Source organism: Castanea sativa, chromosome 1, assembly GCF_040712315.1.
Source record: "Castanea sativa cultivar Marrone di Chiusa Pesio chromosome 1, ASM4071231v1".
NCBI classification, from domain to species: domain Eukaryota; kingdom Viridiplantae; phylum Streptophyta; class Magnoliopsida; order Fagales; family Fagaceae; genus Castanea; species Castanea sativa.
Genome location: NC_134013.1, coordinates 33,163,951 through 33,178,181, shown reverse-complemented (window position 1 = coordinate 33,178,181; position 14,231 = coordinate 33,163,951). Strand labels below are relative to the sequence as shown.

The 14,231-nt window shown below is 34.9% G+C and overlaps 1 protein-coding gene across 2 annotated transcripts; it reads right to left on the bottom strand.

Moving 5' to 3' along the window:
- Positions 1–227: 227 nt before the first annotated feature.
- LOC142608511 (tetratricopeptide repeat domain-containing protein PYG7, chloroplastic) lies at positions 228–12,851 on the bottom strand. Of its 2 annotated transcripts, none has more exons than XM_075780258.1 (6): positions 12,529–12,851; positions 9,305–9,391; positions 8,700–8,751; positions 6,256–6,548; positions 5,915–6,061; positions 228–706 (listed from the first exon to the last, which is right to left on the bottom strand). In XM_075780258.1, exons 1-6 carry the CDS (start codon positions 12,655–12,657, stop codon positions 425–427), a joined length of 990 nt encoding a protein of 329 aa, XP_075636373.1. In that variant the 5' UTR covers positions 12,658–12,851; the 3' UTR covers positions 228–424. The 2 variants fall into 2 exon arrangements, with proteins under 2 accessions (XP_075636373.1, XP_075636374.1); XM_075780259.1 differs by having other exon boundaries at positions 8,700–8,755; positions 12,529–12,801.
- Between the last annotated feature and the right edge of the window lie 1,380 nt (positions 12,852–14,231).

The window sequence follows — 14,231 nt, the reverse complement described above, 5'->3', positions numbered from 1 at the left end:
GCCTACATAGCATGAATTATTTATGAGGGTTGTTCAATAAGTTTTTGAAAAAAGTAAAATAATTAACACACATTGACTTTATTTTATCAAACAAATAAAAATAAGATAATGATTAAAATTACAATAATACATATAATGGAGGTCATGTCATACAAATCATAAACATTCAAAAACGTGATTCAAAGTGCAATAAAAAAACAAATACTCTTCTTAGGCACTACAAAAAATAGAAAAAACAAATTGGGATGTTTCATTCAGAGGCCCCTTATAAGTAAAATCCATTCAAACCATGGAACATCTGCTCACTGTTTATCTAAAGCTCTATGCCATGCCAACCAAAATGAGGTTCTTGATACATGTATATGCTCGTTAGCCATAGATCATTGTTAGAATTAATACATGCTGTATGAAATCCTCAGTCAAATCATCTGTCCTTTGATTTCACAGAAACACCTTTATACATTTTTGCACGGTCCTTCAAAGCATCTCGTCGAGGCCGTGCCACCTTATTGTTAGGGTCAAAAAGCAGCACTTCTTCAAATGCTTTGAGAGCAGAATCGTACTCTTTCTTCTTCTCATAGGCATCACCAAGGTTGTTCCAAGCTGTGACATAGCCTGGCTGAATCCTCACAGCTGTTTCAAATTGTTTAATTCCCTTGTCAAGCTTCCCATCGCGTACATAACAGACCCCTAGTGCATTGTAAGCCTATACAAATATTTGATAGGTCAAAATGAAAATCAGCCAGGTTCCAACTTACTAGCTTTAATAAAGAACTGTAGGGGAGCTACAACTAAATGCCAATTTTTAAAAGCATGTAAACCGTGAAAAAAATCACAGGTTTCATTTATCACATTAGCATATGCAGTCTAACAAGAGACATAAGGAATCTCAACACCTAAATAAATGGAAAATGTAATAAAATAAACAATCTGCTTGATACAAGGAACCATGTTAATGATCCACTCCTTAGGCAAAGATTAATTTGGCGTTTGTGATGTACTATATGTGGATAATACGTACCTGCGTTTTGCCTACTTGATGACCTCAGTTTGCTAAATTGGGTCTAGTTTTTTTTATTTTGATGTAAATGTTAAGGTGCCCTCTGTGATTCTTCCTGGTGTTCTTGTATTTGGTTTCTTTTGTTTGTACATTCTGTGTGCCTCCCTTTGGAGCTTTGTTTTCTGCTCAGCAGGAGTTGTTCTCTGAGTTTTTTATTAATGAAATCCTTATCATTCATATAAATTTGCTTTTTGTTGAAATCAGCTTGTTGTGCTTTATAACTAATAGTCTAATACCGTTTTACATGTAGTAATATACAATTTACAATTTCTTTTTTTTTCTCAGCTAAATACAATTTACAATATAATCCAAGATAAATTACATGATATATTTGAAGTGCAGTACGACAGAGAATCTAATTGAAGCACTTGTTTTTTCTTCTTTGAAGTGCTTGTGCAATAAGCCATACATTTGCATCTTTCTTTTCCTAATTTAATGCATGTGAGTAGGCTAGCATGCTTAGATGTGTTTTATTAGCCTTTACAAGATGCTGTACTTGAATCAATGAATTAATAAACAAGCCAAAATAGTGGCATTGATGAAGTACAAAATATTCAAGGAATTTGGGAATAAACAAAAGATTAAAAAAAAAAAATACATATATATAAATAAGCCTTGGAATCAGCACATAGACGTACTTGCAATCAACACCAAGCAAGTGAACAAAATTTCAGAATCAATACCCAGGGTTGCCTGGAATGAACACAAAGCTATTGAAGGAATAACACCAAAAAAAAAAACATTTTATTACTCAATCAAACTATAAACAATACTAAATTCTAAGTTCTTTAAATAGAGTTACAAATTTATTATCCTAGACAAGAAATGAAACAAATCTAACCAATTATATTAATTCAATTAACATTGTTAAATTACCAATTGTCCTAAAAGCTTAAACTATTAGGATATGGTAAATTTAATCATTTAACCAATACTTCTAACACTCCCCCTCAAATGTAGACCGAAACTCCCTTTTAATAGGTGAGACCTAACATGTGGGAATTTAAATGAGAAGTAGAGTGGAGGAAACAAGGATCGAACTCAAGATCTCATGCTCTGATACCATATTAAATTACTGAATGTCCCAAAAGCTTAACCTATTAGGATATGGTAAATTTAATCATTTAAACAATACTTCTAACAAACCTAGTACAAAAGGATTTAAATTCCTAAACCAATTAGGAAAAAAAATATTAACTACTTTTATAAAGTAACTAAATCCTAGAAATTCAATGATTAGACCTTAGGCCCAACTAGTAGTAGGCTCCATCCATAAGGTCATTGGTTGGGCTGTCATCTTATGTCATCGTCCATAAGGTCACTGGTTTTCCCCCATCCTTTTTCTTCCTCCCTTCTAATTTCATTTGATGTGATTTTTGGGTTTGGTTGCAGTTGGGACACTTTTGGCAGTGAGGCATTATGGTGAAGGTTTCTTTTTTCTTTTTCTTTTTTTGATAAGTAATAAAGAAATTTATTGAAAAAAAGAGAGAGTCACCCAAGTACACAGGAAGTATACAAGGGAGAACAAATCAAAGACGAACATTACAAAAATCAAGAAAATCCAAAATAGAAAGAAAAGGAAGGCTTCTCCACACAGAGAACCAATCTAGTAAGGTTTGGAGAAAAAGAGACTTAAGATCAGGCAAGGAACTCTCGATGTCTTCAAAACATCTACTATTTCTCTCCTTCCAAATACACCACAACAAGCAATGAGGAACGGCCTTCCAAATATCTCCATTACGATGGCAACCAAAACGACTTTGCCAGCAAGCCAAAAGCCCAACAACAGACCTTGGCATAACCTAGTAAACTCCAAATAAACCGAAGACCATGTCCCACAATTCCATGGCAACCGGGCAGTGAAGAAAAAGATGGTCAACACTTTCACAATTGCACTTGCACATATAACACCAATCCAGGATGCAAATCTTTCTTTTTCTTAAATTGTCTACAGTCAGACATTTCCCCAAAGCTGCAGTCCAAACAAGGAAAGCTACTCTAGAGGGGATCTTCTGCTTCCAAATGCTTTTCCAAGGGAAAATTTGCTCCTTATGGCCAACTAGAAGATGGTAGTAAGAACTAACCGTAAACCCCTTACTCTTACAGGGCAGCCAACAGGACTTGTCCTCCCCAATCCCCCTTACAGGAGTGCTATAAATGGAATTGATGAAGCTCCTGAAAGCTTCCAATTCACGATTATGCACATCCCTACAAAACTGAAACTCCCAATAGAGGACTCTATTGGTGTACCTCAAAAGATCCGCCACAGTAGCCTCTTTTCTACGACAAATCCTAAATAATTCCGGATAGCGAACGGCAAGAGAAGAAGAACCACACCAATGATCTAGCCGTAACAAGACCTTTGATCCATCTCCAATATAATACATAATAAAACGAGATAAGGAGTGCCACCCCCGTCTAATGTTTTTCCACAAACTGACACCATAAGGACCAGAGAAAGAGGTAGAACACCAGCCACCCAATCACAACCATACTTCACCTCAATCACTTGACGCCAAAGAGCATCCCTTTCTTGCCCAAATCTCCATAACCACTTCCCTAATAAGGCAACATTGAAGGTTCTCAGGTTCCTGATCCCTAACCCACCTGAAGAGAGAGGAGTACACACTGAAGACCAATCAACCAGATGAAATTTGGGCTCATCTCCTAGACCACCCCAAAGAAAGTCTCGTTGAAGTCTAGCAATTCGGTTGGCCACAAGGTGAATAGGGAATAAGGAAAGGAAATAAGTAGGAAGATTAGAGAGTGTGCTTTTAATTAAATTGACTCTTCCTCCCTTGGATAAATATAATTTTTTCCAACCTCGCTTTAATTTTCTTTCCATCCTTTCAAGAATAGGAATCCAAATTGACTTGTCCTTAAATTTTGCCCCCAAAGGAAGACCCAAGTATTTCATAGGGAGGGACCCTTGATTGCAACCTAAGACAGCCACTAAAAGATCCATATCTTGAACTGACCCCACTGCCACCAACTCAGACTTACCCAAATTAACCTTCAGACCCGACACAGCTTCAAACCAAATGAGTACCATACGGAGGGTCAGCAACTGATCAATGTTAGCATCACAAAAAATAAGAGTATCATCAGTGAAAAGGAGATGGGAAACCATCAAAGGTCTTCCATCAGAAACACCAACTCTAAAGCCAGATAAACGGCCTTCATGGGCAGCCTTATCCAACATTCTACTGAAGGCTTCCATAACCAAAACAAATAACAAGGGGGACAGAGGATCACCTTGCCGCAACCCCCTTGAGCTTCCAAAAAATCCATGAGGAGTACCATTAATAAGGATAGAGAAACGAACCGTTGATACACAGAAGGAAATCCAACGTCTCCACTTATCTGAAAAACCGCAACACTCAAGCAAGTAATTAAGGAATCTCCAATTCACATGATCGAAGGCTTTTTCTATGTCCAGTTTACATAACAACCCTGGCTGACCAGACTTCAATCTACTATCAAGACATTCATTGGCAATAAGAACAGAATCAAGGATCTACCTATTTAGAACAAAGGCATTCTGAGGAGCTAAGATGATCTCTCCTAAAACCATGCGAAGACGATTAGCCAAAGCTTTGGCAAGAATTTTATAAATCCCCCCAACAAGGCTAATAGGTCGGAAGTCCTTTACTTCCACTGCTGCAGCTTTTTTAGGAATGAGAGCAATGAAAGTTGCATTCAAGCTTTTTTCAAACTGGCTAGTATCATGGAAGTGGTGGAACACAGCCATGATGTCTGATTTGAGAATCCCCCAGCAAGATTGAAAGAAAGCCATCGAAAATATATATATATATATATATATATATATATATATATATGGTAATCTATATATGTACCAAGTGAACCTTCAACCCCCAACCTCACCTTCTATTTCCAGTCATTTTAGCTATAAAGCCAGCATTGAGAGTGAAGATTGAGCAGGTTTTGAACAGTTGGTGGATAAAGTTTGAAGAGTTTGGATGTTATGGGTGATGGCAGTTCTCTAGTGGGTGAGCAATGATTGATAATAGTTGGTAGGTGGCAAAGTCAATAATTTTGAAGATCAATGACAACCTGAGTAGCAGTAAGATACACAAAATTTTCTTCTCTCTTCAATCTAATCCAGGTTTGCTCCAAACGCACAGGATATCCAATATCCCATTTGATCCAATCCAATCCCACCAAACAAGACCTAGTTTTATGGGAATGAAGTGAATCAGCATATATAAATTTTGTGTTCTTTCTTACTTATCAAATAGATAAATAAATAAATTTTGTGTTATAAGATAGATCACAGACAAGACGTAGAAATAAATTTATTATTGCATGTTGAAGACCTAATAAGGAGAAAATCTTATTAATCTAAATTATCAAAATGAATTGCCTCTTGCATTAATCACTAACATACAACTATGTCCATCAAAATTGAAAACTCAATATCCAATTCATGAATCCCATTGTTTAAAATATGATCCTTTTTTTGTTCCTTTCTTTTTCACCAAATAATAGAAGATCCCCAAATTCCAGATACTATAACAGCACACATAATAAGTCAACCCCAGATCTCCTCCCCTCCTTAAGAAACATACTGGTTAGTTTAAAAAGCCAGTTGTTAGAATGCTAGATTTTAATTATAAGCAATTTTAAGACAACACACAAACACAATCGACATCCACAAAAGAATGTTACAATAATAAGACCACATTGCTTCCATCTGTAATATAATTACAATCCTGTCTACTACCTTAGCAAACAAAAAAACAAAAAAAGATACCTACAGTTATAACAGTCCACACAGCCTCCTAGAGAAAAGAGTTGAAACAAAGGGATATTTAAAGGTCCAAGATATCATACCTGGGCACGATCTTGATCATCTCCATCCCATTTCTCAATTGCCTGAAGCAAATACTTAGTAGCAGCTGGATAAAATTTCCTCCTCAGCATCACCGCACCAAGTTCAAAATACTCAGTTGCACTGGCATCACCACTTCTTACCTGTTCCTGAAATTTTTAATAAGGGGAAAAAAAAAATATGTTATTCAGTGTCCATCACTGTAGCCAAACAACCACAGGGGGGGCGCATAAAAAAATCAAATGTTTCTTCATTTAAAGTTCTAAAATAGTTCAGGGAGCTTGTAAAGTATTTATCAAGCATTTTCCTATAAGGAGCATGGTGTGAAAAAATAGGCTCTTACCTGCAATTCTTTAGCTGAAAGATCAAGTTCTCTGCGCACAAGGACTTGACGAATCACAAAGAAGGTTCCAGCTCCAAGCAAACCTAATAATAATAGCAAATATGATAGCTGGATTCCTAATTCAAATAACTCCCCGATCTCATAAACCACATTTGTGCTGATTTTTTCACTTGCACGTGCCACTTGCGCATTAATCAACCAAAAGGTTTGTGCAAATGAGAACACAGATACCCAATTTAATGGTCTTTTCCCATCTTCAACATCTTCAATAATCAAATGGTTCCTTACACATTCTGCAATACAATGATGATATCAAAATAATGATATGGGAAGCATTACAACAACAACAATTAGTCTTAAAATTTTGGGTCGGCTAAAATGATGTTAAGTAATCGAAGTAAAAACTTGTGAAAAGGCTATATCATATGCAGAATGTCAGAATAAAATCCAAAACTCAAATGTTGAATCATTATCTGGTTGAAAGAGATTACTATTAAGGTTAGCGTTAAGGATAAATGTACTGATGCTACTCCATAAGCTGAACTGATATAAACCAATCGAAATTTTCAAAACGTAGGACATGTATAATTTTCAAACAAAACCTAAGGCTCCAGTTGCTTCGCAGAAAACTACCCCTCACAGGAAAATGTTTTCTGTGGAAAATTTTCTCAGGAAAATGAACAACTTTCAGTTGCACTGAAAACTATTTTTCCTGGTTTGACAGGAAAAATAGAATTCCCTTTGCAACCCACTTCAGCTCTACCACCTTTCACCAACAACAATCTCCATTTTATCCCTCTTGTTGCTCATCACCCTACAGAAATGGTGCTTCACAAAAAGCCTTATCATCCAATCCTTATAACCAAGAGATCACAAGCACATCTCCACCAGGTCTACTCCAGGAGATCAGTGACCACATACTTAAGCCTGTCAAGACTTGTGCAGCCTTGACAAAGGTTTTGCAACCTTGACAAAGGTTTTGCAAAGGGAGGTATTGTAGGCTCAGATGAGGAATGTGGGGTGAGAGAGTGGGAGGTGGAGAGGTGAATGCATTATGGTGGTGGTGGTGGAGGTGGAGGGAGAGAGGGGAACATGGTAGAGGTGGATTTGAATTGTCTATAAATAAACACACACACGCACAAAGGAGGGGGGGGGGGGAGGGTGGAGCTAGAGCTGGTCACTGATAGTTGCTAGGAAGCACGGACACGGGTACGAGAAACGGGTACGACACAGTGACATGAGCAATTTCTGAAAAATTATAAAATGAAATGGTTGGTACAACACCGGTATGACACAAGTATGACATGAATACAATACGAGTACAGCACCCTAAATGAAGTGTCCGTGCTTCCTAGGATAGTTGGCTGTTGTTGACAGTTGTTCTTCAGTGAAAAGCTTCGGGAATGTAGGTGGCAATTCTGAGCTCTTGGCTCTTTTGTTGGCTGTGGGACTGAAAATGATTTCCACTTAGCTAAAGCTCAAGTTATTTTCTGTCTCTCACCCCCTCTTTTGCCATTAACTAAGATATCATTTTCCTTGACCAAATTGTTCCTCAATCCAAACACCGGAAAATGCAGGAACTGTTTTCCTGGAAGTAATTTTTAGTGAAACAAACAGAGCCTAAGGATGCAATTGACAATCTAGCTGTTGATTTTTTGCATACAAGTGTCTTTTAAATTCCATGAATTAATGGAAAAAATTCTATATAAGTTGGAAATCGCCAATCTCAAATGAGCTGAATTTAAGTTCTCAATCAGTAGGAAAACCCACAAAGATAGGAAGATAGAGAGAAAGAGAGTTCAATTTAAAAAGACGTAGAAGTCCCTAATAATATATTTGACTGGAAGTCCAGATGCATGTGCACACACACCCACATAAGTGCGCAGATGCAACACATATATGAATATGCATCACTGGCTTGATCAGATCAACCATAACAGGCATGACCATCATCATTAGTTATTTATTGACCGTGCAAACTTAATCACATGATTGATACACAATGTAAATGTTTGTAACCCAAATTGACACGTTGATGAAGTACATTCTCACTTTCAGCATGCAAAACATGTTGTAGGGTATATATTGATGTCATTATAAAGGGTTTGTCAATGACCTTTAGCTCAACTGGCACTTCCTTCTCACATGATAATTGGTTGGAGGGTGAGAACTTGGGTTCAAGATACACTGGGTGCATGTGTAACTTACCAGTAAAAAGATGTCATTATATAGCGCTCTAAAAGAACCTAGATAAATCTAACCAGGCAGACAATGTCTATGTCAAAAACAATGTTCAATGAAGCATAAATAACATTCAAATTTTATGTTTTCAAATATGAATTTTGTTTCGTAATTAAATGCCATATGAAACAACAATATGCTGATGGTTTAGCCACTAAAATGAGATAATACATGAAAGATTAAAGCAGAGAACAGGGAATTACTCTCAGAGTTTTTTAAAGTAAGGAATTCCATTGCCAATTCCCTTTGAAATATCTGCCTTCATCCACAAAAGAATAAAAAGTTAGTAACTACAGATGTATGGGGATGATCATTTAAGTTCTTAGAAACACAGCAAGCAACTTCAGACTCAATAAGCAACCATATACTAGTAAAACTAACATTTGGACACTTTTCAGACTTATTTAGGGTTAATTTTCCTACCATGGCATAAGAGCTACTTTCCAAGACCCCCTTTTCATTAGACCAGATTTTTCTTGGATCTTTAGGGATCTCCATTGGTAGAGGTCTTTAGATAGATATGATTAAAAGATGGAATGAAGAAAAATAAAAATAAAATATCCAATGCTGAATTGATGACCTACGTATAAATTAAGAAAAATTATTTGGATTTGGAAAAAAATGAAAAAGAAACAACGTTGCTGACAACTATTTGTTTGTTTAGAAGAGTCCTCCAAATATTCTGGTCTTGGATTAATGATCATTTTGAGATTTTTTTTTTTTTAATATGAATAGAGAAGAGTCACACTCACACATAAGTGCAAGTTGTATACGGCAACATTTGTGAAAAGAATATCAGAACACATACCTGAAAATTGGGAAATTTAATAAGGCTCACTCCATAGCCTGTTGTAGAGTTTATTAAAACTGGTGCACCATTGCGCTGAACAATAGCCTGGGTGGTGAACAGCAGTATTAAGAGCAATAGAGAAACTTGCATATTCTCCAACAAACTAGTAGCATTAGAAAGAGAGGCATACCAAATAGGTTTGATCTATTTAAACAAAGCAACTTAAAATTGCTCACAAGGAAGATTAAATAAATATTTCAAAGTATTATTTGTAAAAAAAAAAAAATTCAGTTAAATAAATATATAGGACAGCAAATTTAAATAACTATATTTTAAACCAACTTGTTTCATGTCCTAGATTGTCTCACATTGTGTTATGCACTAAAATCTATAATCATATCAACTTAAGTCATCTCATCACAAAATAATCAAATCCTATCATACAGGATTTGTGAGTAATCCGTGCAATTTATCTTTACTAGATAATATGAATTAAGGGGAAGAGGGGAGAGAGAGAGATGATTCTCCTGGTTCTGCAAATTTTTGTCTGTCCATCAGAGCAAAAAACTTATTTAAACCTCCTTAAGTTTACTTGCCAATTTTAAGCACAAATTTGTGGAAAAATTAAGGATCTCACATCAACAAACACAATCATGAGCATTAGATCATAAAACCATAGATACGTAATTTTAATTTTCTAAAGGGAACCCACAAAAAGCCTAATGGCAGAATCTTTTGATAATTACAATAAGAGGGGGAGATGGATTCAAACCCTAGTTCTCTTCATATAGGAGAACAGGAATGCCACTGAACTACAAGAGTCTTGGTGCCCACTAGCAAAATCTAATCAGACATGTCTTTAAATTGCATAAATGAACACAATAATTCCAAGGAATATTTTATGAACAATGATATCTTTCCCAGATCCCCTTTTCTCATTAAAATTCTTATGTAGCTTAATCTACAAAGAAAAAATAAACTTTACTTATCAAAAAAGAAAAAAAATGTAAACTTTAAAATCCTACCCACAACTGATTTAAACCCTCTGCTGAATTCAATTCCAGTTGTAAAGAAAACAAAGATCCAAACATCTAGTAAACCAAATCTCCAAACATCAAAACAATCACATGATGAGTCCACATTATAATTCCCCCATAATGATCATCAAACATCCATCCTTCTGTATATGAATGAAACTCACTCTCAAAATGTATCTAGTTTCAATTTCACCTATAATCATACAGGTAAGTCAAGACAATAAATGAGTAAAGGGAATCATTTAAACCAGTGCAACATTAGTCTCATTTTATCAAGACGATATCTATACCTATTATAAAAGGATAGATGAGCTACACGAGAATCACCTGCTACAGAGAGAACATACAGTAGATGTTTGTCCTTAAGCTATATACCTTATATATCCTTCCACCCTGCTCCAGACTGGACTAACAAAAATTCCTTGCCATCAAGCTCAATCACTTATTATTAACTGACATTTAATCCTCAGCATAGAAAGGATAAAATGACCATCTACTGAAAATGGAAGAGTATTAAACATCTAAGTTATCTACTCATTTTCTTTATTCCAAAATATAATTTGTAAACTCTTTCAATTATGCAAGAACTTCTACTGATATCGCATTGTTAAATCAACACTCAAACTTTGACCTTCTTAACAAGACTAATCAGTAATCAGGTAGTGGAATATATCTTGAAATTATAATACACAGGGGTACAGTTACTGATGGACTGAATCTCACTTGAGCATAGAGTGAAGAAAAAGTGAGTTATCCATGTAACATCTCTAGGGATAGATTCTCAAATAACCTATCCCTGATTTTTATTACTATTTACAGCCAATCACATCTTCCAATTCATGGGCCAGGATTAGCTCCTCAATAATATGCCAGCTCTGCGAACAGCCAATTACTAACCTTTGCATGTCAGTAAAATCTGAATGGCCTTGTGGCCAGCCATTTGGTGCACCCTAGCGTGCCAATATATACATTTAAGAGTAGAAACTGCTCACCCCTACCTTTCCTCCTCCAATTTATATACCATCCATCCATAAATCATAGAGTATCAAGTCAAATGTATATAGGGTTATGTATGAATCATGAACCAACACTAAACGGATCAAAAGAACAGAAAATAAAGTAAAGAACTAAATTTCACCATTCCTGACATAAACAATAAAAAAACCCAAAAAATATATATATATATATATATATAAAAGGAAAGAAAAGTTTCCTTCTTCTTTTTTCTATTGCATTTTTTGCAGCCCATATGAATAAGAGACTTGCAACAGGTGGACATCACAAAATCAGAAGTTCAAGAAACAGCCATTCTTGACAAATGACAATAGTGATATGTTACATCAAGATTCTTACCAATGTAGCCCATGACACCCACCCATACACAACATCCTATTTGTCTAAATTCAAGTCCAATAACTGGATCTTCTTTTCTTTCAAATCTTTGAATCATACCAACCAAGTTCTATTCATATTTAACTCTAAGCTCCGCCATTTTATAACCCTTTAAAACTTGAAATTCTCCCATTAACTGCTAACATCACTCTCAGAACGAAACAATTGGAAAGTAAAAAAAAAGACTTCTTTCCGATCAGGATTGTAACTTGGCTTCAGTTTTACTTCAAACTATGATATGAAGGTAAATTTTGAACAATTAAGATTATAAAGAGCATAAAGTTTCATCTTAAAATGATTCATTTTCTGCTTTAGATTATAGGTCTAAGAGGTTGGGCCTCAGTGCGATGGCAAGTGCCTTGCACCAAAAGCAACAAGTGGCAGGTTCGAATACAAGAATTAGTCTCTCCAAAAAAAATATTTAGGGATAAGTGTGCCTACCAATCACCTCTCCCATACCCTGCAAAAATGGGAGTTTTGTGCACTGCTTGGATATAAATAGTCTATGGTCAAGCAAATATTTTTATAAAAAAAATGGTGGGGGGGCTGTCTCTCTCTCTCTCTCTCATATATATCACTCTTAATGTTCCATTTACTCACACTTTTGGAGAAGCACAGTATATATATATATATAATGCTCAATTTACTAACACTTTTATGAAGCATTAAGCATAACACTGGGCATGCCAGCTACTGTACTAGGGACTTCGCAAAACTAGAAAACCTGCTAGTAATAAATACAAGAATTGATGATTTGATTAGAAAGACACACACACACACATATATGGTAAGAGATGGAAGTAGTTGGTTTACCTGGAGAGAGAGCTTGTAAGGCTTGAGTTGGAGAGACCCAAATGGGAGAAGAGAATGAGAATGAGAAAAATGGAGTTGGTGTTGCATTTGAAGTGGTGGGGATGATGATATGGTGGTTTGGAGAAGCATTTTTTTTTTCTTCTTCTTCTTCTTCTTCTTCTGTTTGCTTTGTGAACTCTGAATTTGGAGACAACAACAGAAAGTCAGAAACCGAGAGATAGAGCCAATGAGGATAAAGTTTTTGTTATCTCTTCTTTCTTCTACTCTACTGCCTCTATATCCCGGGACAAACAAGATTAGATAAGGCTGTGTTTGGTTTGGGTTTATTTTCACTTTTCAATACTGCCCAAGTATTCAAATTATCAGTGAAAAGAAAGCTGTAAAAACCAAAACTAAAAACATTTTTGAATAGCCCTTTAATTTTTTTTCGGTTCATTTTTCTCACCACTACCTTCCAAATTTTTTGGAAGGAGCAATTTTCACTTTTGATGTATAAAATTTCCTATAAAAAAAAATGTATAAACTATAAAATTAAGGAGTTTCTTAGAAACCATCTACTATTTTGTTATGAAACTTAATTTTGGATCATTTTCACGACTTATAATTTATGAGGTTAATATTGTAATTGGCTGTCCCATAATATGTAAATCAATTAAATGTTATATACTTATATTATTATTTCATTATTATATGTCTGATATTATTCAAACTAAAAAAAAAATATATATTTATTGTTAGCAAGTTTTAAAAAAATTCTCTCTCTCTTGTGTGTGTGATTACTTCTAAAAGAAATGGGTAATTATCCCATATTGTCTTAGAAAGTGTGTTATGTGCAGTTTAACTTGCCTTACTTTTCTTTAAAAGTTACTATGATTTTTGAGTGGAATTATGGTATGCCTTCGTATTAGAATTCATTTCCCGCTTCTTTGCATGTGTTTGTTTCTCAAAAAACAAAAAAAAAGTTAGAAAAAACAAAAACAAAAAACCCAAAAGTACAAATATTTAGCCTAGCCCTAGCCACTCAGCATTATGTTTAATATTCTTCTAACCTGTAGTTAAGTTTTTTTTTTTTAAGAAAAAAAAAAAAGAGGAACGGTTTTAGGTGGAACAAGACAGTAGCATGGGAGCACCCAAATCATAAAGTTTTAAACATTTAACTTAGATCCTAGAACCCTACTACTATAAGAGTTAGACTTTTTTGTAGCAATACTTTGGGTTAATTAATGTATTTGAGCATAGTAAGAGAGTGTAATTAAAGTGTGTGTTTAGCAATTAGTTTGTTTCTCAAAAAAAAAAAAAAAAAATTAGACCCTAGACAGTAAACATCGTAAAGTGTCAAACACAGTAATATTTTTAAAAATAATAATTATAAAGATATGAACAAATTTGTGTAATTTCTTTTTAGCTGAACAAATTGATATCGTTACCATTTTGAAATATGTTATGTAAAAATGGTTGGGAGGAGCTGTCAACCGCATAAATTCGTCAAATGAGCATTTTATTTTTTGAATTTTTTGAGCTAACTTTTAAATTTTGGAAGGAGACAAAAAAAATTTCTTCCAAATTTTAAAACTTTATAATATATCTATATTATTATAAAAATATAGTCATAGCCTCTTTGTCTATTTGTGGAGATGGTATTAAATGTAACGAGGATACTTGAATCACCTCTCACATAAAGAATGCAGCACTCCTAACTCCAA

What these genes read in the sequence shown, in the direction of transcription:
- LOC142608511 (XM_075780258.1), bottom strand. Translation starts at nt 12,657, where the DNA reads ATGCTTCTCCAAACCACCATATCATCATCCCCACCACTTCAAATGCAA. An exon ending in TTAAATTTCCCAATTTTCAG is followed by an intron (nt 8,752 to 9,304) that starts GTATGTGTTCTG and finishes GGATGAAGGCAG; the next exon opens with ATATTTCAAAGGGAATTGGC. An exon ending in TTTCAGCTAAAGAATTGCAG is followed by an intron (nt 6,062 to 6,255) that starts GTAAGAGCCTAT and finishes TAAAAATTTCAG; the next exon opens with GAACAGGTAAGAAGTGGTGA.